Genomic DNA, 25,057 nt, shown 5'->3' on the forward strand with positions numbered 1-25,057 from the left:
GAGAACTTGCACTAGTGAAAGTATGAACCTTAGGCCTTGTTTCCTACCATTGCAATACCATTTACGCTCACTTTTGTTACTAGTTACCTTGTTGTTTTTATAATTTCAGATTGCAAATACCTTTATCTACCATCCATATTGCACTTGTATCACCATCTCTTCGCCGAACTAGTGCACCTATACAATTTACCATTGTATTGGGTGTGTTGGGGACACAAGAGACTCTTTGTTATTTGGTTGCAGGGTTGTTTGAGAGAGACCATCTTCATCCTACACCTCCCACGGATTGATAAACCTTATGTCATCAACTTGAGGGAAATTTGCTACTGTCCTACAAACCTCTGCACTTGGAGGCCCAACAACGTCTACAAGAAGAAGGTTGTGTAGTAGACATCAAGCTCTTTTCTGGCGCCGTTGCCGGGGAGGTGAGTGCTTGAAGGTATATCTTTAGATCTTGCAATCAAATATTTTTGTTTCTTGTTTTATCATTAGTTTAGTCTATAAAAGAAAACTACAAAAAAAATGGAATTGAGTTTGTCTCATATGCTTCATCTTTTTAATATCTTTCGTGAGAATGATGGTAAGGAAAATTGTGCTCAAGTGCTAGAAGAAGAAATCTATAAAATGTTTGGCACTAAATATTTGAATGATGAGCATGATTGCAATGTTATTAGTATGAATTCTTTGAATACCCATGATGCTAATGATATGCAAATCCACAAGCTTGGGGATGCTATGTTTGATGAATATGATATTTTTTGTCCCCCAAGTTTTGATGAGCAAATTTATTTTGACGATAGCATGCCTCCTATTTATGATGATTATATTGATGAAAGTGGGTTTGGAAGAGTGTCAACTTTAGGTAGTATTGACCCCACTATTTTGGAGGGTGTTGAATCTTATAATATTTATGAAAGTGGATTTGGAGAGGTCATGACTTTATTTAGTGATGAATCCACTATTTCGGAAGAGGTTCCAATTGATTATGAGAACAAAGTTGCTATCTATGATGATTATTGTGATGACATGTATGCTATAAACAATAATTATAACCATGAAATTTGTCATCATGATTTTAGTTTTCAATTGGATTATGCCTCACATGATAGTTATTTTGTTAAGTTTACTGCCACTATTATTCATGAGAAGAAATTTGCTTATGTGGAGAGTAGTGAATTCTCTATGCAAGTAGATCATGAAAAGAATGCTTTATGTGCTGGTTATATTGTTGAATTCCTTCATGATGCTACTGAAAATTATTATGAGGGAGGAATATATGCTTGTAGGAATTGCAATAATATCAAGTTTCCTCTCTATGTGCTTAAAGTTTTGAAGCTATGCTTGTTTTGCCTTCCTATGCTAGTTAATTATTGTTCCCATAAGTTGTTTGCTCACAAAATCCCTATGAATAGGAAGTGGGTTAGACTTAAATGTGCTAGTCATATTCTTCATGATGCTCTCTTTATGTTTTAATTCTTATCTTTTATGTGAGCATCATTGAAATCATCATGCCTAGCTAGGGGCGTTAAACGATAGCGCTTGTTGGGAGGCAACCAAACTTTATTTTTATTCTTTAATTTTCGCTCCTGTTTAGTAATAAATAATTCATCTAGCCTCTGGTTAGATGTGGTTTTATGTTTTAATTAGTGTTTGTGCCAAGTAGAGCCTTTGGGAAGACTTGGGTGAAGTCAATGTGATCTTGCTGTAAAAAACAGAAACTTTAGCGCTCACGAGATTAGCTGCCATTTTTTACACAAGAGTGATTTTAAGTTGATTCTTTTTGAATATGATTAATAAACAAATTCAGCATGTCCTCCAGTTTATTTCACAATTTTTGGTGTTCCAGAAGTATACGATTGATACAGATTACTACAGGCTGTTCTGTTTTTGACAGATTCTGTTTTCATTGTGTTGTTTGCTTATTTTGATCAATCTATGAGTAGTATCGGAGGGCATGAACCATAGAGAAGTTGGAATACAGTAGATATTACAACAAAATGAATTTATAATGAGTTCACAACAGTACCTAAGTGGTGATTTATTTTCTTATACTAACGGATACGAGTTTTGTTTTGAGTTTCGTGTTGTGAAGTTTTCAAGTTTCGGGTAAAGATTCGATGGACTATGGAATAAGGAGTGGTAAGGTCCTAAGCTTGGGGATTCCCAAGGCACCCCAAGGAAATATTCAAGGACAACCAAGAGCCTAAGCTTGGGGATGCCCTGGAAGGCATCCCCTCTTTCGTCTTCGTTCATCGGTAACTTTACTTGGAGCTATATTTTTATTTACCACATGATATGTGTTTTGCTTGGAGCGTCAATTTATTTTTTTATAATTTGCTTTATGTTATTTAGAATAATGTTTTGCATCTATATTTCAAATAAAAATGTCAAGGATAGCCTTTACCATGCTTATTTTGCATGTATACATGTTGCTGTTTGAAAACAGAAAGTTTACCGATGTTGCAAAAATTCCCTAGAAAAGTCAGAGAGTGATATAATGTTGAATCTTTTTGCATATTGAGCTATGGTAAACCTTTTACATCCTAATATTTTTCTTATAATTTTTGGAGTTAGGGAAGTATGATGAATCTTGCATTCTTTACAGACTATACTGTTTTGGCAGATTGTTGTTATGTTTGCATTGTTTGCATATGCTTGCTTGTTTAATGATTCTATTTTAGGATAGGAGTATTAAATATGCAGAAATTTTTAGTATGCAATGTTGAATAATAATGTTAGTAATATGTCACAGTAGAAAATGATAAGGTTTTGCATTGTTTTATACTAACTTATCTCACGAGTTCTTGTTGAAGTTTTGTGTGGATGAAGTTTTCAAGATTTAGGAAACTGAGATATAAAAGGAATTAAGGAGACACAAAAGCTCAAGCTTGGGGAGTCCCAAGGCACCCCAAGGTAATATTTCAAGAAGTCTCAAGCATCTAAGCTTGGGGATGCCCCGGTAGGCATCCCACCTTTCTTCTTCAACAATTAACGGTTATTATCGGTTGAACCTAAGTTTTTGCTTCTTCACATGAGTTGTGCTATCCTTGCAATGACATTTTGATTTGTTTTGCTTGCTGTTTGAATACAATACCAAGATCTGAAATTCTTAAATGAGAGAGAGTCTTCATATAGCTACATAATTATTTAACTACTCATTGATCTTCACTTATATCTTGTTGGAGTAGTTTGTCATTTACTCGTGTGCTTCACTTATATCCTATGAGTAAATGGTTTAATGAGTTGAATGTCATAAATCTGAAATTACATATGCCTCATTTGCTTATCCCATGGGGAGTAATGACTTCACATCTAAGAAGTAGGGGTTGTAAATTTATTGAAGGTTAGCAAGCATTATATTGGTCATTTGAACAATTCATGAAAGAATATTGAAGGAAGAGAGATTTCACATACAAATATATTATCATGGACATCTGTTATAATTGTGAGCACTCATTAAGTATGACATGCTAAAAGAGTTTATGTTGGACAAGCAAGACAACGTAATGGGTTATGTTTTCTCACATCTCAGTTAAAGTATATTGTCATGGATCATTCAAACATGTTGAGTTTTCCTTTCCCCCTCATGCTAGCCAAAATTCCTTGCACCAAGTAGAGATACTACTTGTGCTTCCAAATATCCTTAAACCCAGTTTTGTCATGAGAGTCCACCATATCTACCTATGGATTGAGTAAGATCCTTCAAGTAAGTTGTCATCGGTGCAAGCAATAAAAATTGCTCTCTAAATATGCATGACTTATTAGTGCGGAGAAAATAAGCTTTGTAAATTCTTGTTATGGAAGCAATAAAAGCGACGGACTGCATAATAAAGGTCCATATACAAGGGGCAATATAAAGTGACGTTCTTTCGCATTACGATTTTGTGTATCCAACTCTAAAGGCGCATGACAACCTTTGCTTCCCTCTGCGAAGGGCCTATCTTTTACTTTATGTCTTTTACTTTATGCAAGAGTCAAGGCGATCTTCACCTTTCCCTTTTTCATTTTATCCTTTGGCAAGGACTTTGTGTTGGGGTGATCCTGATATATATATCCAATTGGATGTAAGTTAGCATGAACTATTATTGTTGACATCACCCAAAGGTGAATATGTTTAGAGGCAACACTATAAGCCCCTATCTTTCTCAGTGTCCGATTGAAACTCCATAACCATTAGTATTGCGTGAGTGTTAGCAATTGTAGAACACTATATGATAGTTGAGTATGTGGAGTTTGCTAAATCGAAGCTCTGACATAGAACCTTCCTAAAAATAAGATGAATTGGAATTGTTTGATGACTAAGAATGAAGTTTGCTAGTTTTCAAGAAATTTTATGGTCTATACTTTAACGTGTGAATAGCTTGTTACTTGATCATGAAAAGTTTTATGAGATGAACTACTGTTATGACATATAAACATGCTAGAAAAGGTGGTTGAAATTATCATTGATCAAACTTGTGCACCTGCTAGCATTCACACTTCACAAATTCTTTCTTTTATCATTTACCTACTCGAGGATGAGCAGGAATTAAGCTTGGGGATGCTGATACGTCTCCAACGTATCTATAATTTATGAAGCATTCATGCTATTATATTATCTGTTTTGAATGATTACGGGCTTTATTATACACTTTTATATTACTTTTGGGACTAACCTACTAACCAGAGGCCCAACCCATATTGTTGTTTTATTGCCTGTTTTAGTATTTCGAAGAAAAGGAATATCAAACGGAGTCCAAACGGAATGAAACCTTCGGGAGCGTGATTTTTGGGAAGAATATGATCCGGGAGACTTGGAGTCCACGTCAGAAGAGCCTCGAGGAGGCAAGGAGATAGGAGGGCGCCCCCCTACTGGGCGCGCCCCTGTCTCCTCGGCCCCTCGAGCACCCCCCGGCCGACTTCTTTCACCTATATAAGCCCACGTACCATAAAAACATCGACAATGAAGATAGATCGGGAGTTCCGCCGCCGCAAGCCTCTGTAGCCACCAAAAACCTCTCAGGAGCCCGTTCCGGCACCCTGCCGGAGGGGGGATCCCTCACCGGTGGCCATCTTCATCATCCCGACACTCACCATGACGAGGAAGGAGTAGTTCACCCTCGGGGCTGAGGGTATGTACCAGTAGCTATGTGTTTGATCTCTCTCTCTCTCTCTCGTGTTCTCTCTTGTGTTCTATCTATGGCACGATCTTGATGTATCACGAGGTTTGCTATTATAGTTGGAACTTATGATGTTTCTCCCTCTCTACTCTCTTGTAATGGATTGAGTTTTCCCTTTGAAGTTATCTTATCGGATTGAGTCTTTAATGATTTGATAACACTTGATGTATGTCTTGCCGTGCGTATCTGTGGTGACAATGGGATATCACGTGATCCACTTGATGTATGTTTTGGTGATCAACTTGTGGGTTCCGCCCGTAAACCTATGCATAGGGGTTGGCACACGTTTTCGTCTTGACTCTCCGGTAGAAACTTTGGGGCACTCTTTGAAGTACTTTGTGTTGGTTGAATAGATGAATCTGAGATTGTGTGATGCATATCGTATAATCATGCCCACGGATACTTGAGGTGACAATAGAGTATCTAGGTGACATTAGGATTTTGGTTGATTTGTGTCTTAAGGTGTTATTCTAGTACGAACTCTTGAATAGATTGATCCGAAAGAATAACTTTGAGGTGGTTTCGTACCCTACCATAATCTCTTCGTTTGTTCTCCGCTATTAGTGGCTTTGGAGTGACTCTTTGTTGCATGTTGAGGGATAATTATGTGATACAATTATGTTATTATTGTTGAGAGAACTTGCACTAGTGAAAGTATGAACCTTAGGCCTTGTTTCCTACCGTTGCAATACCGTTTACGCTCACTTTTGTTACTAGTTACCTTGCTGTTTTTATAATTTCAGATTACAAATACCTTTATCTACCATCCATATTGCACTTGTATCACCATCTCTTCGTCGAACTAGTGCACCTATACAATTTACCATTGTATTGGGTGTGTTGGGGACACAAGAGACTCTTTGTTATTTGGTTGCAGGGTTATTTGAGAGAGACCATCTTCATCCTATGCCTCCCACAGATTGATAAACCTTAGGTCATCAACTTGAGGGAAATTTTCTATTGTCCTACAAACCTCTGCACTTGAAGGCCCAACAACGTCTACAAAAAGAAGGTTGTGTAGTAGACATCAGTAGCGGACGTTAACGGAAGGCTTTGCCATTAGCATATCTTTGCCGTCCGCTAGCGGACGGCAAAAAAGCTTTGCCGTCAGTCGGCAAAGAAAACGGTCGTTAGGTTGTCCGTTTCCCCTCGGCCCCACCCCACTAGGTATGCTCTTTGCCGTCTGCTAGCAGACGGCAAAGAACTGTGACCTACTAAAAAGGGACGGGCCGCGCCCACGCCCCCACACCCCTCTCTCTCTCGATCTCCTCCTCCATCACCACCCACGTCGCCGCCCTCGACCGCCGCTCCGCCCCGCCACCTCGCCCCGCCGCCCTGTCCCATCGCCCTACCGCCCTGCCGCCATGCCTCCCTGCCCCATCGCCCCACCACCCCGCCGCCCCATCGCCACACCGCCCTGCCGCCACGCCGCGCACCCCGCCCCGGCTTTCGCACCACCCCCGCCGCCCCGCCCGGCCTGCCCCGGCTCGCCGCCCCGCCCCGCACCACCCCCTACCCCGGCTTGCCGCCCCGCCCCGGCGGCGCCCTGCCCCCGCCGCCTCCTCCACCACCGCCGAGCCAAGGTGATTTTTTTACTGTTTTTGTGTTTATGTTTAATTAGGTTATAGTGGTAGGATTAGGTTACTGCCAGATTTATGTTTAGATAATTAGAACAAGAATTTTTTTAAAAAAAGATGATGTAGAAGAAGAGGAAAAGGGGAAAAAGGAAGAGGGTTGCCGAGGGGATAGATGGTGGAGCTAGTGGGTCCTGCCGGTCCCGACGCCCATGCCGAGAACCCCAGGTCCAAGTGCTGACCCATCGACCGTGCGTCACCATACCTGAGGAAAAAAGTGAAAGAAGAAGAAGAAGAAGAAGAAAAAGACACCCCGACCCAAACCCCGTACACCCTGACACTACATCCACGTCCCACAAGTGATGCCGACGTCCGCCGTCCCAAAGCAATTGTTCTCGGCGTCGACGGCGGTCGAACACCATTGTGAATTAGGGGGTTAATAAGGGGGTTCCTCGGTGTCGATGGTACCCTAAATAGCAAATATCGTCAGTGCGAGGTACATGTGGCCATCGGTGTCGAATACTACATCCAGGTCCCACAAGTGACACAGGGGTCCTGCATCCAGTAGCAACAATTCTCGATGTCGATGGCGGTCGAACACCATTGCGAATTTGTCTGGCAGCCTCAGAGATGACGATTGAAAGCTAAGTGTTGAAACTTGAAACACCCAAACTAACTCAAGTCGGTTTGGTTGTTTGAAATTTCAAAACTTGGCTTTAATCCTCATCGCAGAGGCTGCCAGACAAATTCGCCAAGGTGTTCGACCGTCATCGGCCACCAGAACTATTGTTGCGGGACGCCGGGCGCCGGCTTCACTTGTGGGATGTGGATCTAGTGTTCAACGCCGACCGCCTCATGTACCTTGCACTGATGGTAGTTGCTATTTAGTTTACCCGGGGACGAGCGGGTTAGAGGGTTCCTCGGTGTTGATGGTACCATAAATAGCAAGTATCGTCGGTGCGAGGTACATGTGGCCGTCGGTGTCGAATACTTGCTATGTTACTCGTCTTTCAATTTAAATATGCTGTTATTTCATCACTGCGAGGGTCTAGTGTTCGACAAGCTCCGCCCCTGCGTTTGTTGGTGAGCACAAATGACATCTCCCCCCCCTTCATTTGCTCTGTTCCGGTCTTCGTGTCAACGAAACTTGCTAGCTATAGGTGTCAATCATCAGTATGCGTAACCACTATGCGTCTCCTGTTCGAAAGGGTTACATCTATAAATATGCATGCATTTGCATATTTATAATCGTGATTCTTTTGAATTGTCCAATGTTATCCATGGACAGCCCGAGTATGTGTAGATTGGGTTCGTTTTCCCATATGCTCAGCTCCGGATCCGATGCAGAATTTCATCAGTGCCTCCATGTTGTTCTCCGGGTACACATCCTCTCTGCTTATTGCCGAGACATGTATCAGGAGAACAACGAGGAGGTGCTGCCGAAATTTTGCATCGGATCCAGAGCAGAGCATGGGAAAACGAACCCGATCAACACATACTCGGGTGGGATTAGGACCTATCCTTACCTATTATTGTGTAGGTTGCATGGACGTAATAAAACTGGCAAACTCCATTAACTGATGGGTATGGTTTGCTTAATTATGTATATATTTCTTATGTGTCCAGTAGGAAGTCAATATGAGTGATCGTGCGTGCATGTACACCGGTTACACTAGTCAATATGTTTGGACCGAGGAATGGTTAACAAAAACTAAGGGGTTTGTTAGAGCCGCATTTTCAAATGGCCAGAAATTAAGCTGGTGCTCCTATGTCCGATGCGACAACTATAATCAGAGGGACGAGCTTCAAATGAGTAAACACCTGCATAAGTTTGGTTTTACGCCTGGTTACATGGTCTGGACATTACATGGTGATTCTGCCCAACGTGCCATAGCCGAGGTGGTTCGTCGTCACACCGACGAGCATGGTACCGAGACCGCAGACATGGTGCAAGATTTTGACGATGCTCGGGACTCGGACGAGGAGATGGAGGAATCTGCAAAGGCCTTCACTAAAATGTTGGAGTCCTCAAAACGTCCTCTCCACAAGCACACTGAGCTTTGTCAGCTGGATGCCATCTCACAAATAATGGCTTTGAAGGCTCAATTCAACTTGGGCAGAGAATGCTAAGATGCGATGATGTCAGTTTTCGGACGATTTCTACCCAAAGGCCATGTGCTACCTCCAAACATGTACCAATCAGACAAAATCCTCTCTGCTCTTAAGATGCCCTATGAGAAGATACATGCCTGTGAGAAAGGACGTGTCTCATTTAGGCTTCAGTATGAGGACTTGAACTATTGTCCCATTTGCAATTCTTCCAGGTATGTTGTGGTAGACAACGGTATGGGTGAGAAGACGCAGACCAAAATACCCGTTAATGTTCTTCGGTATATGCCAATTGTACCAAGACTTCAACGTCTTTTCATGGTCGAAGAGACGGCCAGATAGATGACATGGCACAAAACGGGCAAAAGAACCGAACTAGATGCAGATGGGAATGTGATGATAGTGCACACATCGGATGGTGAAGCGTGGAAGCGCTTTCAATGCATTACATAAGGAAAAAACGGCAGATCCAAGGCATCCTCGAGTCGCCGTCAACACAGATGGGTTCAGTGTGTTTGGTCAGATGGCAGCCCCATACAGCTGTTGGCCCGTGTTTGTCATTCCACTCAATCTCCCCCCCCCCTTGGGGCAGATTATGCAAAGAAAGAACATTTTACAGACGTTGATAATTCCAGGACCCAACTATCCGGGGAAGAATATGAATGTGTACATGCAACTGCTTAAGGATGAACTGCAAGAAGCTTGGGATGATGGGTTCAAGACATATGACGCCTTTAGCAAAGAGAACTTCATAATGCGTGCCTGGTACATGTACTCGACGCATGACTTGCCGGCGTATGTGCTATTCGTTGGCTGGTGTGTGCCTGGTACATGTACCTAATGTCTATATTATGGCTCAACAGGCAACCCAAGTTTTCTATCTACCGTGGGCCTGTCAAAGTGATCCAAATCTTAGTGGTTGGGATGTTGTTTATGAAGTGCCGCCACGTATTAGACCACCTCCCCCAAATGAAGAGGATTGTGAACGTCACATTAATCAAGACACATATGATGAAGGAGAATTCTTCCAAGAAACACGTCTTGCCAAAAAACGTTTCAAGAAATGCTCTACTCCACCCCAGAACATTGAAGTAGACAACGATAGTGAATCCGACCCTGAGCCGGAACAAGAAGAGCCGGAAGAAGAAGTTACTGCTGCAGATGACCTGTCAATGCTTGAACGATTACGTAAAGGTGGCCTTCCACATGATGATGCATTTATTAATGGTGATGATGAGCACGTCATTACCGATAGTGATGATGATGATGCATTTATTAATGATGATGATGATCACGTCATTACCGATAGTGATTATTAGGTATTCAAATTTTCATGTTGTACTTTGTATGATTTATATAGTTGGTATGTATAATTTTCTTACTATGTATGATTGCTTCTTATACATAGTGCCATGGTCTTGATGTCCGTCCCCGTCGGCCCTCACCCGCTTTATTATTCAGATTGGTAAATTCTCTTTCATAACTATTTGTTGCATTTCGCATTTATGACAATTACGGCTATCAAGTTGACATAGAGATATTTCAATATAGGAGGTATGTGAACCGGAATTTGAAACCGACCCACTTGTCGAGAAGTTAAATTTAGTTGAAAAAGAAAATGAGTATTTGATTTTTTTAAAAGAATTGAAGAAGAGAAGATGACATTGGAGTTGTATGTTGCCGATGTCATCAATGATCACAAGATGAAGATGAATGCAATGCGCTTGAAGATGGATGCAATGCGCCTGAAGCTTAAGAAGATTAGAAAATATGCCATTGATAATGAGGCTTGGTATCATTATGCCATTGGATCAATTGTTACCTTAGTTGCGATCTTCATCATATTTGTTGTGATGAGGGTAAGTTTTCTCTAATGTTTTGCTTTACAAATGGATACTTAGCTTATTTTCCTCCTAAATGGCATAATTACCTAAGTTAGATAAAAAAATGAGCTATACTTAGCTTATTCAGTTCATTTATGACATACTTAGCATACTTAGGTAAAAAATGGCATGATAATCTTTGTTACCTCCAAAATGATATAGACTTAGCTTATTTTCCTCGAAAATGACATAATAACCTTTCTAAGCTCCAAAATGACCTATTTACCTAGCTTAGCTCTAAAATGACCTACACTTAGCATTTTTACCTATCTTGGCAATAAAATGGCATTTTTACTTACCTTAGTTAGAAGAAGAAGAAGATAAAGAAGAGGAGAGGGGGAAAATAAAAAGAAGAAAAAAATCTTCTTCTTCTTCTTCTTCTTATTCTTATTCTTATTCTTCTTCTAACTCGTCTTCTTCTTCTTCTTCTTCTAATTTTCATCTTTCCCAATTTGCAGATTTGCTTTACATGAGGAAGGCTTCGATTCATGGAGTGTACTATTCTTATGGTGCTTCCTTGTTGTTTATGAAAACTTTTTTGGATATGTATGTCTATATGGATATGTTGTTGGAAACTTGTTTGTGGTTATGTATATATGGATATGTTGGACTTTGTTGAACTATGTTGTTGGATTTGATGAAATATATTGTTGGACATGCTGTTGGATATGTTGGATATGTATGCATGTATATCTGTGTTTGAAACCATGTCTAATTAATTGGATTAAAATAAAAATAGGGGATGTATAGCCTCTTTGCCGTCTGCTAGCCGATGGCAAAGAGGTTTTCCGTCCGCTAGCACAAGGCAAAGAGGACACGTGGCAGTCACTTGTGCAAACTGGGAACACTGGCTGCCTATTTGGTCATTTTGCCATCTGCAAGCGGACTGCAAAGTGACCAAATAGGCTTGGCAAATAGGGCCATCTATGTCGTTTGCTAGGTGACGGCATAGCTGGCCACGTGGCAGCTTCCCAGTGCTGCCCTAGCTAAGCTCTTTGTCGTCTGTCAGCGGACGGCAAAGAGCGCCGTTAACCCCCTAACGGCTCTCACCCCACACCGCTGTCGTCCGTCTCATTGCCGTCTACTAGCCTCGAATGGCGGAAGGCACAATCCTTTGCCGTCCATTTCTGCGAAGCGGACGACAAAGAAGGCCTTTGCCGGCACGTGTTAAGCCGAACTGTTTGCCATCCGCTAGCTGACGGCAAAGGACTTTGCCGTCTGCCATGGCGGACGGCAAAGAAGCTGATTCCAGTAGTGATTACTTCCGGGGGGGTCCGGTAACACTCCAGCACCCCGGTTTTATTCGAAACTATCCAGAACACTTCCGGTGTCCGAACAACATGGTCCAATATATCAATCTTTATGTCTCGACCATTTCGAGACTCCTCGTCATGTCCGTGATCTCATCCGGGACTCCAAACAACCTTCGGTACATCAAATCACATAAACTCATAATACCAGTCGTCATCGAACGTTAATCGTGCGGACCCTACGGGTTCGAGAACTATGTAGACATGACCGAGACTCATCTCCGATCAATAACCAATAGCGGAACCTGGATGCTCATATTGGTTCCTACATATTCTACAAAGATCTTTATCAGTCAAACTGCATAACAACATACGTTGTTCCCTTTGTCATCGGTATGTTACTTGCCCGAGATTCGATCATCATACCTAGTTCAATCTCGTTACTGGTCTCTTTACTCGTTCTGTAATACTTCATCCCGCAACTAACTCATTAGTTACAATTCTTGCAAGGCTTATAGTGATGAGTATTACCGAGAGGGCCCAGAGATACCTCTTCGAAACACAGAGTGACAAATCCTAATCTCGATCTATGCCAATCCAACAAACACCTTCAGAGACACATGTAGAGCACCTTTATAATCACCCTTTTACATTGTGACGTTTGGTAGCACACAAAGTGTTCCTCCGGTATTCAGGAGTTACATAATCTCATAGTCTGAGGAACTTGTATAAGTCATGAAGAAAGCAGTAGCAATGAAACTGGAACGATTACAATGCTAAGCTAACAGATGGGTCATGTCCATCACATCATTATCCTAATGATGTGATCCCGTTCATCAAATGACAACACATGTCTATGGTTAGGAAACATAACCATTTTTTATCAACGAGCTAGTCAAGTAGAGGCATACTAGGGACTATATGTTTTGTCTATGTATCACACATGTACTAAGTTGCTTGTTAATACAATTCTAGCATGAATAATAAACCTTTATCATGAAATAAGTAAATAAATAATAACTTTATTATTGCCTCTAGGGTATATTTCCTTCAGTCTCCCAGTTGCACTAGAGTCAATAATGTACATTACATAGTAATGATTCTAACACCCACGGAGCTTTGGTGCTGATCATGTTTTGCTCGTGGAAGAGACTTAGTCAACGGGTCTTCAACATTCAGATCTGTCTGTATCTTGCAAATCTCTATGTCCCCTTCCGACACTTGATGACAGATGGAATTGAAGCTTCTCTTGATGTGCTTGGTTCTCTTGTGAAATCTGGATTCCTTTGCCAAGGCAATTGCACCAGTATTGTCACAAAAGATTTTCATTGGACCCGATGCACTAGGTATGACACCTAGATCAGATATGAACTCCTTCATCCAAACTCCTTCATTTCCTGCTTCCGAAGCAGCAATGTACTCCGCTTGACACGTAGATCCCACCATGATGCTTTGCTTGGAACTACACCAACTGAGAGCTCCTCCATTCAATAAAAATACGTATCCGGTTTGCGACTTAGAGTCATCCGGATCAGTGTCAAAGCTTGCATCGACGTAACCGTTTACGACGAGCTCTTTTTCACCTCCATAAACGAGAAACATATCCTTAGTCCTTTTCAGGTATTTCAGGATGTTCTTGACCGCCATCCAGTGCTCCACTCCGGGATTACTTTGGTACCTCCCTGCTATGCTTATAGCAAGTCACATATCATTTCTGGTACACAACATTGCATACATGATAGAACCTATGGCTGAAGCATAGGAAATGACTTTCATTTTCTCTCTATCTTCTGCACTGGTCGGGCATTGAGTCTGACTCAACTTCACACCTTGTAACATAGGCAAGAACCCTTTCCTTCACTAATCCATTTTGAACTTCTTCAAAACTTTATCAAGATATGTGCTTTGTGAAAGTCCAATTAAGTGTCTTGACCTATCTCTATAGATCTTGATGCCCAATATGTAAGCAGCTTCACCGAAGTCTTCATGGAAAAACTCTTATTCAGATATCCCTTTATGTTTTCCAGAAATTCTATATCATTCATTTCCAATCAATAATATGTCATCCACATATAATATTAGAAATGCTATAGAGCTCCCACTCACTTTCTTGTAAATATAGGCTTCTCCAAAAGTGTGTATAAACCAATATGCTTTGATTACAGAACTCCGAGAGGCTTGCACCAGTCCATAAATGGATAGCTGGAGCTTGCACACTTTGTTAGCACCCTTTGAATCCACAAAACCTTCTGGTTGCATCATATACAATTCTTCTTTTAGAAATCCATTCAGGAATGCAGTTTTGACATCCATTTGCCAAATTTCATAATCATAAAATGCGGCAATTGCTAATATGATTCGGACAGATTTAAGCATTGTTACGGGTGAGAAAGTCTCATTATAGTCAACTCCTTGAACTTGTCGAAAACCTTTCGCAACAAGTCGAGCTTTGTAGACAGTAATATTACCGTCTGTGTCGGTCTTCTTCTTGAAGATCCATTTATTTTCTATGGCTTGCCGATCATCGGGCAAGTCCACCAAAGTCCACACTTTGTTCTCATACATGGATCCCATCTCAGATTTCATGGCCTCAAGCCATTTCGTGGAATCTGGGCTCATCATCGCTTCCTCATAGTTCGTAGGTTCACCATGTTCTAGTAACATGACTTCTAGAACAGGATTACCATACCACTCTGGTGCGGATCTTACTCTGGAAGACCTACGAGGTTCGGTAGTAACTTGATCTGAAGTTTCATGATCATCATCATTAACTTCCTCACTAATTGATGTAGGAATCAATGGAACTGATTTATGTGATGAACTACTTTCCAATAAGGGAGAAGGTACAATTACCCCATCAAGTTCTACTTTCCTCCCACTCACTTCTTTCGAGAGAAACTCCTTCTCTAGAAAGGATCCATTCTTAGCAACAAAGATTTTGCCTTCTGATCTGTGATAGAAGGTGTACCCAATAGTTTCCTTTGGGTATCCTATGAAGACGCACTTCTTCGATTTGGGTTCGAGCTTATCAGGTTGAAGCTTTTTCACATAAGCATCACAGCCCCAAACTTTAAGAAACGGAAACTTTGGTTTCTTGCCAAACCACAGTTCATAAGGCGTCGTCTCAATGGATTTTGATGGTGCCCTATTTAAAGTGAATGCAGCCGTCTCTAAAGCATAACCCCAAAACGATAGCGGTAAATCAGTAAGAGACATCATAGATCGCACTATATCCAATAAAGTACGATTACGACGTTCGGACACACCATTTCGCTGTGGTGTTCCAGGTGGCGTTAGTTGTGAAACTATCCCATGTTGTTTCAAATGAAGACCAAACTCGTAACTCAAATATCTCCTCCACGGTTAGATCGTAGAAACTTTATTTTCTTGTTACGATGATTTTCCACTTCACTCTGAAATTCTTTGAACTTTTCAAATGTTTCAGACTTATGTTTCATTATGTAGACATACCCATATCTGCTCAAATCATCTGTGAAGGTAAGAAAATAAGGATACCCGCCACGAGCCTCAACACTCATTGGACCGCATATATTGGTATGTATTGTTTCCAATAAGTCAGTAGCTCATTCCATTGTTTTGGAGAACGGAGTTTTAGTCATCTTGCCCATAAGGCATGGTTCGCAAGCACCAAGCGATTAATAATCAAGTGATTCCAAAAGTCCACCAGCATGGAGTTTCTTCATGCGCTTTACACTGATATGACCCAAATGGCAGTGCCACAAATAAGTTGCACTATCATTATCAACTTTGCATTTTTTTGGCTTCAATATTATGAATATGTGTATCATCACTATCGAGATTCAACAAAAATAGACCACTCAGCAAGGGTGCATGACCATAAAAGATATTACTCATATAAATAGAACAACCATTATTCTATGATTTAAATGAATAACCGTCTCGCATCAAACGAAATCCAGATATAATGTTCATGCTCAACGCCGGCACCAAATAACAATTATTCAGGTCTAAAACTAATACTGATGGTTGATGTAGAGGCAGCGTGCCAACGGCGATCACATCGACCTTGGAACTATTTCCCACGCGCATCATCACCTCGTCCTTAGCCAATCTTTGTTTAATCGGTAGCCCCTATTTCGAGTTGCAAATATGAGCAACAGAACCAGTATCAAATACCCAGGCGCTACTACGTGCATTAGTAAGGTACACATCAATAACATGTATATCAAATATACCTTTCACTTTGCCATCCTTCTTATCCGCCAAATACTTGGGGCAGTTCCGCTTCCAGTGACCAGTCCCTTTGGAGTAGAAGCACTCAGTTTCAGGCTTAGGTCCAGACTTGGGTTTCTTCTCTTGAGGAGCAACCTTTTTTCGTTCTTCTTGAAGTTCCTATTCTTCCCTTCGCCCTTTTTCTTTAAACATTTGGTCTTGTTGACCATCAACACTTGATGCTCCTTTTTGATTTCTACTTCCATAGCCTTTAGCATTGTGAAGAGCTCGGAAATAGTCTTGTTCATTCCTTGCATATTATAGTTCATTACGAAGCTTTAATAGCTTGGTGGCAGTGATTGAAGAAATCTGTCAATGACACTATCATAAGGAAGATTAACTCCGAGCTGAGTCAAGTGGTTATGGTAGCCACACATTCTGAGTATGTGTTCACTGACAAAACTATTCTCCTCCATTTTGCAGCTGTAGAACTTGTTGGAGACTTCATATCTCTCAACTCGGGCATTTGCTTGAAATATTAACTTCACTCTTGGAAAATCTAATATGCTCCATGACGTTCAAAACGTCTTTGAAGTCCCGATTCTAAGCCATAAAGCATGGCACACTGAACTATCAAGTAGTCATCAGCTTTGCTCTGCCAGACGTTCTTAACGTCATCAGTAGCATCTACAGTAGGCCTGGCACCCAGCGATGCTTACAGGACGTAATTCTTCTATGCAGCAATGAGGATAATCCTCAAGTTACGGACCCAGTCCGTGTAGTTTCTTCCATCATCTTTCAACTTAGCTTTCTCTAGGAATGCATTAAAATTCAAAGTAACGGTAGCACGGGCCATTGATCTACAATAACATAGAGATGCAAAATAACTATCAGGACTAAGTTCATGATAAATTACAGTTCAATTAATCATATTACTTAAGAACTCCCACTTAGATAGACATTCCTCTAGTCATCTAAGTGATCACGTGATCCAAATCAACTAAACCATGTCCGATCATCACGTGAGATGAAGTAGTTTTCAATGGTGAACATCACTGTGTTTATCATATCTACTATATAATTCACGTTCGACCTTTCGGTCTCAGTGTTCTGAGGCCATATCTGCATATGCTAGGCTCGTCAAGTTTAACCTAAGTATTCTGAGTGTGCAAAACTAGCTTGCACCCATTGTATGTGAACGTAGAGCTTATCGCACCCGATCATCACGTGGTGTCTCGGCATGACGAACTGTAGCAACGGTGCATACTCGGGGAGAACACTTGTACCTTGAATTTTAGTAAGGGGTCATCTTATGATGCTACCGTCGTACTAAGCAAAATAAGATGCATAAAAGATAAACATCACATGCAATCAAAATATGTGACATGATATGGCCATCATCATCTTGTGCTCATGATCTCCATCACCAAAGCATCGTCATGATCTCCATCGTCACTGGTGCGACACCTTGATCTGCATCGTAGCATCGTTGTCGTCTCGCCAACTATTGTTACTACGACTATCGCTACTGCTTAGTGATAAAGTAAAACAATTACATGGTGATTGCATTGCATACAATAAAGCAACAACCATATGGTTGCTGTCAGTTGCCGTAACTTTGTTACAAAACATGATCATCTCATACAAAAATTTATATCACATCATGCCTTGACCATATCACATCACAGCAAGCCCTGCAAAAACAAGTTAGACATCCTCTACTTCGTTGTTGCAAGTTTTACATGGCTGCTACGGGCTTCTAGCAAGAACCATTCTTACCTACGCATGAAAACCACAATGATTTTTCATCAAGTGTGCCGTTTTAACCTTCAACAAGGATCGACCGTAGTCAAACTCGTTTCAACTAAAGTTGGAGAAACAGACACCCGCCAACCACCTTTGTGCAAAAGCACGTTGGTAGAACCAGTTTCATGAACGTGGTCATGTAATGTCGGTCTGGGCCGCTTCATCCAACAATACCGCCGAATCAACGTAAGGCATTGGTGGTAAGCAGTATGACTATTATCGCCCACAACTCTTTGTGTTCTACTCGTGCATATAACATCTACGCATAGACCTGGCTCTGATGCCACTGTTGGGGAACGCAGTAATTTCAAAAAAAAATCCTACGATCACCGAAGATCTATCTATGTGATGCATACCAACAAGAGGGAAGAGTGTGTCCATGTACCCTTGTAGACCGAAAGCGGAAGCGTTGAGTAACGCGGTTGATGTAGTCGAACGTCTTCGCGATTCAACCGATCAAATACCGAATGCACGACACCTCCGTGATCTGCACACGTCTAGCTCGGTGACGTCCCTCGAACTCTAGATACAGTTGAGGCCGAGGGAGAGTTCCGTTAGCACGATGGCGTGGTGACGGTGATGATGAAGTTACCGGCGCAGGGCTTCGCCTAAGCACTATGACGATATGACTGAGGTGGAAAACTGCGGAGGGGGGCACCGCACACGGCTAAAGATCAAATTGTGTGTCTATGGGGTGCCCCCCTCCCCCGTATATAAAGGAGGAGAGGGGGGGCGGCCGGCCACAAGGGGCACGCCCAAGGGGGGAAGTCCTACTCCAAGTAGGAGTAGGTTCCCCCCTTTCCTAGTCCAACTAGGAGAAGAAGGAAGGAGAGGAAGAGGGAGAGGGAAAGAGGGGCCGCGCCCCATCCCCTTGTCCTATTAGGAGTCCCCTTGGGGGGGCGCCACCTCCTGGTGCGGCCTTCTCTCTTCCCTATAGGCCCACTAAGGCGCATTACTTCCCGGGGGGGGGGAGTTCCGGTAACCCTCCGGCACTCCAGTTTTATCCGAAACTATCCGGAACACTTCCGGTGTCCGAACAACATGGTCCAATATATCAATCTTTATGTCTCAACCATTTCGAGACTCCTCGTCATGTCCGTGATCTCATCTGGGACTCCGAACAACCTTCGGTACATCAAATCACATAAACTCATAATACCAATTATCATCGGATGTTAAGCGTGCGGATCATACGGGTTCGAGAACTATGTATACATGACCGAGACTCATCTCCGGTCAATAACCAATAGCGGAACCTGGATGCTCATATTGGTTCCTACATATTCTACGAAGATCTTTATCGGTCAAACCGCATAACAATATACGTTGTTCCCTTTGTCATCGGTGTGTTACTTCCCTGAGATTCGATCGTCGGTATCATCATACCTAGTTCAATCTCGTTACTGGAAAGTTTCTTTACTCGTTCCGTAATACTTCATCCCGTAACTAACTCATTAGTAACAATGCTTGCAAGGCTTATAGTGATGAGTATTACCGAGAGGGCCCAGAGATACCTCTTCGAAACACGGAGTGACAAATCATAATCTCGATCTATGGCAACCCAACAAACACCTTCGGAGACGACTGTAGAGCACATTTATAATCACACTTTTACGTTGTGACGTTTGGTAGCACATAAAGTGTTTCTTCGGTATTCGGGAGTTGCATAATCTCATAGTCTGAGGAACTTGTATAAGTCATGAAGAAAGCAGTAGCAATGAAACCGTAATGATCACAATGCTAAGCTAACGGATGATTACAATGATGTGATCCCGTTCATCAAATGACAACACATGTCTATGGTTAGAAAACATAACCATCTTTGATCAACGAGCTAGACAAGTAGAGGCATACTAGGGACTATATGTTTTGTCTGTGTATTCACACATGTACTAAGTTTTCGGTTAATACAATTCTAGCATGAATAATAAACATTTATCATTAAATAAGAAAATAAATAATAACTTTATTATTGCCTTTAGGGCATATTTCTTCAGAAGCCCCCTTGATGTCGAGGCTCTTCCGATCCGCCTGGATTCAAGAAGCCCATTGACCTCGCCTGCTGACATGACCCTTACTTTATCGGTTTTTCTTCACATTTCTTGTTCTCTTTTTTGCTTTCTTTCTATTGTTTATATTTATAAATATTCTAAATACATATTTAAAGAAATATTCAAACAATATTTTTATTATTTTAATAGAAATATTCTAAAAATGTTCAACGCATTCAAAAAATGCTTCGTACATTCAAAAACTGAAGAAATGCTTCGTATAAACAATGTTCACGAGTTTTCAAAAAAAATTGTGGCATTGTCAGAAACATTGTACAATGTAAAAAGAATCGCGTGCTGTAAAAAACGTTCAGTACCATTAAACAAATGTATGTGACATTTTAAAGAAAAATGCCTCGATTAAAAAAAAGGTGCGTGAAAATTTTAAAATGTGTATACAATTTAAAAAAAATGTTCCCATAGGTACACAAATGTTTATTCCTATGAAAAATGTACAACGCGTATTTGGAAAAAGTATTGCTGTGGAATCAAAAAGTGTTCAAAACACGTATTTTCAAGAAATGTGCATCGTGTATTTTTAAAATATTCAAAGTGTATCATAAAATGTTTCACATGTGCTTTAAAAATGTGCAATGTGTACTAAAAAAGAAGACATGTGTGAAAAAACCAATAAAAACTGACAAAGACACAAAAAGAAAAGCAGAAAAAAAGAGAAAATGAAGAAGAAACAAAAGAAACCAAAGTATAACAAAAGAAAGAAAAAAAACCAAACATACCAATGAGAAAACAAATAAAACAAAAGAAAAATGAAGAAAAAAGGACAAGCAAAGAAATCAGTGAGAAAACAAATAAAATGAAAGAAACGAAGAAAAAAGTAAACCGGACCTACATGTACCTACAACACACAGCAAAAGAAACCTCACTACTGGGTTAGCTCGCTAGACATCGCCCATAGGAGACATATAACCTGGCGGGATTATTTGCCTATTTGCTCGCATCAGGTCACATGGTACTACTCTCGTCATGGTTTATTGGTCTTCTATGTAATTTGTGCAAAATTTTGATTAAATATTTAACTAACAAAATATGAATGCATGTCAACAAAAAATATATCGTTAGGTTCGTATTTGAACATAGTTTTCATTGATATAATTTTTGATGACATGCATGAACATCGTTGCATAAAAAATAATGAGGATTAATAAACCAGGACGAAGGTAGTAGCTCACATTAAAGAAGTGTCACGGTGGAGTGGACTGGAAAAAGATGCGAAATGAACATCGTTTTAAATGATTTTCATTAAAGAGTACTTTGTTCAACAATCGTAGTTTCATTACACTTAATTTCAGATTTATACAAATATACCGTCAACATCATTATACACATTCGATCATTTCAGATTGATGACTAGCAAAACCAAAACTCATACGGGCCAGCTAAATACAAACGACGTAGTCACAGCATCACACACCCAAGCTAAGAACTGCCGCAAACCCCCTTCTCTCGTAAATAAAATCACAAACCCCGTATTACCACGAGGAGCAAAAAAGTTCGTCCCCATCACTGCTTGCTCCGCCGCCGCAGGTTGTACCTCCGGCTACCCGACGTGGTGATGGAGTTCTCGGCGACCTCTTCCGGCAAGGCGTTGTACCTTCGGCGAGTTTGCTCCGGCAAGGCGTAGTTAGGGTCGACTGTGCTGTCCGCCTCATCCGTCAGCTCGTCGAAGACCCACGAGTAATTCCTCAGGCTCTCGTCGCTCTCCGAGCCGTACGAGAGCATCCTGTCGCCTGCATTCTCCTCCAGTGTCCGGACCTTCTCCACCAGCGTCTGGAGCAGCCGGTGGTTCAGAACTTCGTAGTCCCTGAGATATAATGTTTCATTAAGTTAATTATAAGTTCTACCATCTTTTTGTAAGTGTGCAACCTGGGAGTTATGGGTTAATTTCTTACTCACCTGAATGTGAATATGGAATGCAATATCTGAATAGTGGCGGCAGCCAGGAACAACAATCTGACCAAGAACACCTTGGACAGGACCCAGAACAGGTTGTCGAAGTTGCCGGCTGCGAACTTGATCAGGCCCATCTCTAGCAGGAGCGTGATGCACAAACCTGCCGAAACAGACGTTAGAAAATCAGACAAGTTGCAGTCACATAGATGCACTGGGTTGCACCAAAAAGTAGTACAGGTCTGAAGAAAACTGAAGAAAAATGACCTTACCGAAGTAGAGTTGGCCTCTGATGCTGAACGTCTGCTTGGCGCTGGTGAGCATGTAGATGAGGAAGACGATGCAGCAGTAGAAGAAGAAGGCCTTGATGAAGCGGGACTCTGCTAGAATGGCGTTGTGGAGGATGTAGAGCTTGTCCAGCGCCGCGAAGATGTTAGCCTGCTTCGCTCTGAACTCCTCCTGCAGCCCCAAACAAGTTCAGTTAGCAAACAAGTGCGAGTTAGAAGCAGGCTTGAAGCCTTTTGTGTCACGTACTCACTTTATGAAACTAATATTATTTGAGAAATAGTAATAGCCAAGTACCTGAGCTGCCAGTATGGAGTGTGAATTCAGAATGAGATGATCATGAGCCTGCCGGATCTGCTCCTGCTTGGACAGCAACTCTTCCTGCTGACGCTGCCCAAACAGTGCAAGTTTCTCCAATGTTTCCCTGCAATTTCAGATAAAAATCAGCATCTCTTTGAGTCCACAGTCCACACACACATTACAAGAAAGTTGGAAAAATTCAGTTATGTTTGATGCGATGAAATGCATTACCTGCTTTCCTCGAGAGCCTGTGACTGAAAGGTGTGGAGGCTAGTCAATCCATCCATGGCCTTGTTCTGCCCATCCAACAGCTGCATCTGATTCTCGAGTGATTTGCCCGCCACACTCCCAATCTCATCCGCGGTGCCCTGCAGAACCAGCATCTTGGAAGACATCAGGTCGCCGACAGTTCCAATCTCTTTCTGAATGCCCACGGCCTCCTCGGTGAGCTTCCCCATCCCGTCCCCCAGCTGATCGTACGACTCCTGGATGCGCTCCATGCCGGCCTCGATCTTCTTCCTCATCTCGGCCTGCCCTTCCTTGAGCTCCGCCTGAGAGGCGGCGATCTCCTTGGACTGATCGGAGATGGTCCTGGAGTGCGCCAGCACGTCGTCGATCTGCGCGCCCACGCCCTTGGACGTCTCCGCGAGGCGGTCCGCCTGCGCCTCGATGGACGACAGCGCGTCCTGCACCTTCCCGGACTCCTTGATGATCTCCTCCGACCGCGCCTCAATCACCTCCAGGTTCTCCTCCGCCGACTTGGAGGACCGCGTCAGGTCGTTCACCAGCCGCTCCGTGCTGTGCTTGAAGGCCTCCGCCTGCAGCTGGTGGCACAGCGTGTTGGTCTCCAGGAAGAACTCGAGGAACACCTTGCTCTCGGAGTCGCCGAGCTTCTTGCGGCAGTGCACCATCTTGGAGCCGCCGGCGCAGGACGGGAAGGCCGGGCGGCCCGAGTCCTCCTGGTAGCAGCTGCTGAGGTGCCACGCCAGGCGGGCCTGCCGCTCCTTGTCGGCCATGATCTCGCCGCAGCTGGCGAAGAGGTTCCGGTACGCCTCCTGCCAGCAGTTCTTGGGGCCCGCCAGCTTGTTCCGCGCGTTCTCCAGCAGCTTCACCCCTCGCGGGTTGTTGGTGACGTCCATGGAGAAGTCGGCCACCGCGCCGTCGAGCTCCATCACCGGCGCCCTGTTACCGGACGCCGAGGACGACGGAGACGAGAAAATGTTCCATGAGAGCCCGCTGCCCCGCAGAGGGCACAGCCACAAGCAGGCCAAAATCAACAAGACGAACGATGCATTCTTCCTCATGGCGCTGGCCGATCAATTAGGCACCGGCAAAAAAGAGTGACCCTGGTGGAGAGTTGAACCAGAGGTCAATTGCAGTGCAAATCTTCCCTGCCAAGGACAAGGATGGTCAAGAAAGCAAGAATTAAAACGTATTCACTGGATGCAGATTGTTACCATGCTCGAATCATAATTCATAGTATTAAACTCTGAAATTCTTGATTAATTACCAAATTAAAGAGGCAAGATCAAGATTCCAAGTTCTTGATGCCAATTACTCGATCAGGTACAGTAAAACCCAACCACTATAAAAATCCAATTCAGTCAGTTCCAGCCTAATGCAAGAAAGGGGATGCATGTATCAAAACGATCCTCGAGAGAGAAACACAAGAGCGCAACGGGTTGGTGCCCTGCCGTGTGAAAGGGGCGCCGGATAAATATAGTGCCCCGCGTTTCTTCGCCGGCAAGGCAGAGGTCAGATCCGATCGGAGATTCACAAGGAAAAAAAAAATAGTAAGTCGGTTTGGGACTTTTGACACCACGCATGACAGGGACCCGGACAGCGCACACTCGCATTACTCATGCACTGAACTGGACATGATTTCACGGGAGCAATGGCGGTTTCGTCGTGTTCTTTTGGAATTTCCTGTGGTTAATTAACCCTGAGCACTACTGGGATGTTGATGGGAATGCAAATATAAAAGAGAGTTCAGAGATCTGTTGCCATGCTAATGTTCCGTTCCCGGCAAGGAAGCTCTGTTAATTACAGTAACCACCAATTGGATCCCAACTAACTAGTGTTAAGGGCATCTCCACTAGGCCCCAAGAGGCCCTTTTTTCTAACTTTGGGAGCGCCGGCAGCGAAAAAAGCCTTCACTCACGTCCCCAGGATCGCTTTTTTCGCCGGTATCGTGCAATTTCAGCGCCGGCACTATCACCCGAAACCCAGCCCCCAGGGAGGCATCTGAGAGCGCCGGCGGTTTGTTTATGCATGCAAAGGCCCACCTGCAGCCACATCTTTCCCCTCCCCCGTCGCTTTCAGCCCGGCCCCCACCTTCTCTCTCCCCATCCGCTTCTCTCTCCCTGCTCCGCCCGCGGCCCCGGTGCCTCCCCGCAGCGTCGCCGCCCGCGGCCGGTGCCTCCCCTGTGCGTGGCCGGAGCGGAGCTCGCGCGGCGGCCGGAGGTCAAGAAGCAGCAGCGGCAGGCCTGGCCAGCGATGAGGCGGGGCGAGCACGGCGGGGCGGGGCGCGCGTGGCCG

The 25,057-nt window shown here is 42.9% G+C and overlaps 1 protein-coding gene across 3 annotated transcripts in view; it reads right to left on the reverse strand.

Moving 5' to 3' along the window:
* Positions 1-21,267: 21,267 nt before the first annotated feature.
* Positions 21,268-25,057, reverse strand: part of LOC123111954 (protein GAMETE EXPRESSED 1) — a 5,038-nt gene continuing 1,248 nt past the window's right edge. Inside the window, exons 1-6 of one of the 3 annotated variants that reach the window (XM_044532837.1) lie at positions 23,977-24,229; positions 22,751-23,865; positions 22,517-22,643; positions 22,207-22,393; positions 21,941-22,097; positions 21,268-21,848 (exon numbers count right to left, since the gene is read on the reverse strand). In XM_044532837.1, the coding sequence (XP_044388772.1) occupies positions 21,548-21,848; positions 21,941-22,097; positions 22,207-22,393; positions 22,517-22,643; positions 22,751-23,823 (1,845 nt within the window). In that variant the 5' untranslated portion in view covers positions 23,824-23,865; positions 23,977-24,229 and the 3' untranslated portion in view covers positions 21,268-21,547. Of the gene's footprint in view, positions 21,849-21,940; positions 22,098-22,206; positions 22,394-22,516; positions 22,644-22,750; positions 23,911-23,976; positions 24,230-25,057 lie in introns of those variants that run through there. The other 2 variants (XM_044532835.1, XM_044532836.1) reach the window with 2 other exon arrangements.

The sequence above is a fragment of the Triticum aestivum genome, chromosome 5B (assembly GCF_018294505.1).
Source record: "Triticum aestivum cultivar Chinese Spring chromosome 5B, IWGSC CS RefSeq v2.1, whole genome shotgun sequence".
In the NCBI taxonomy this organism is placed as follows: Eukaryota; Viridiplantae; Streptophyta; class Magnoliopsida; order Poales; family Poaceae; genus Triticum; species Triticum aestivum.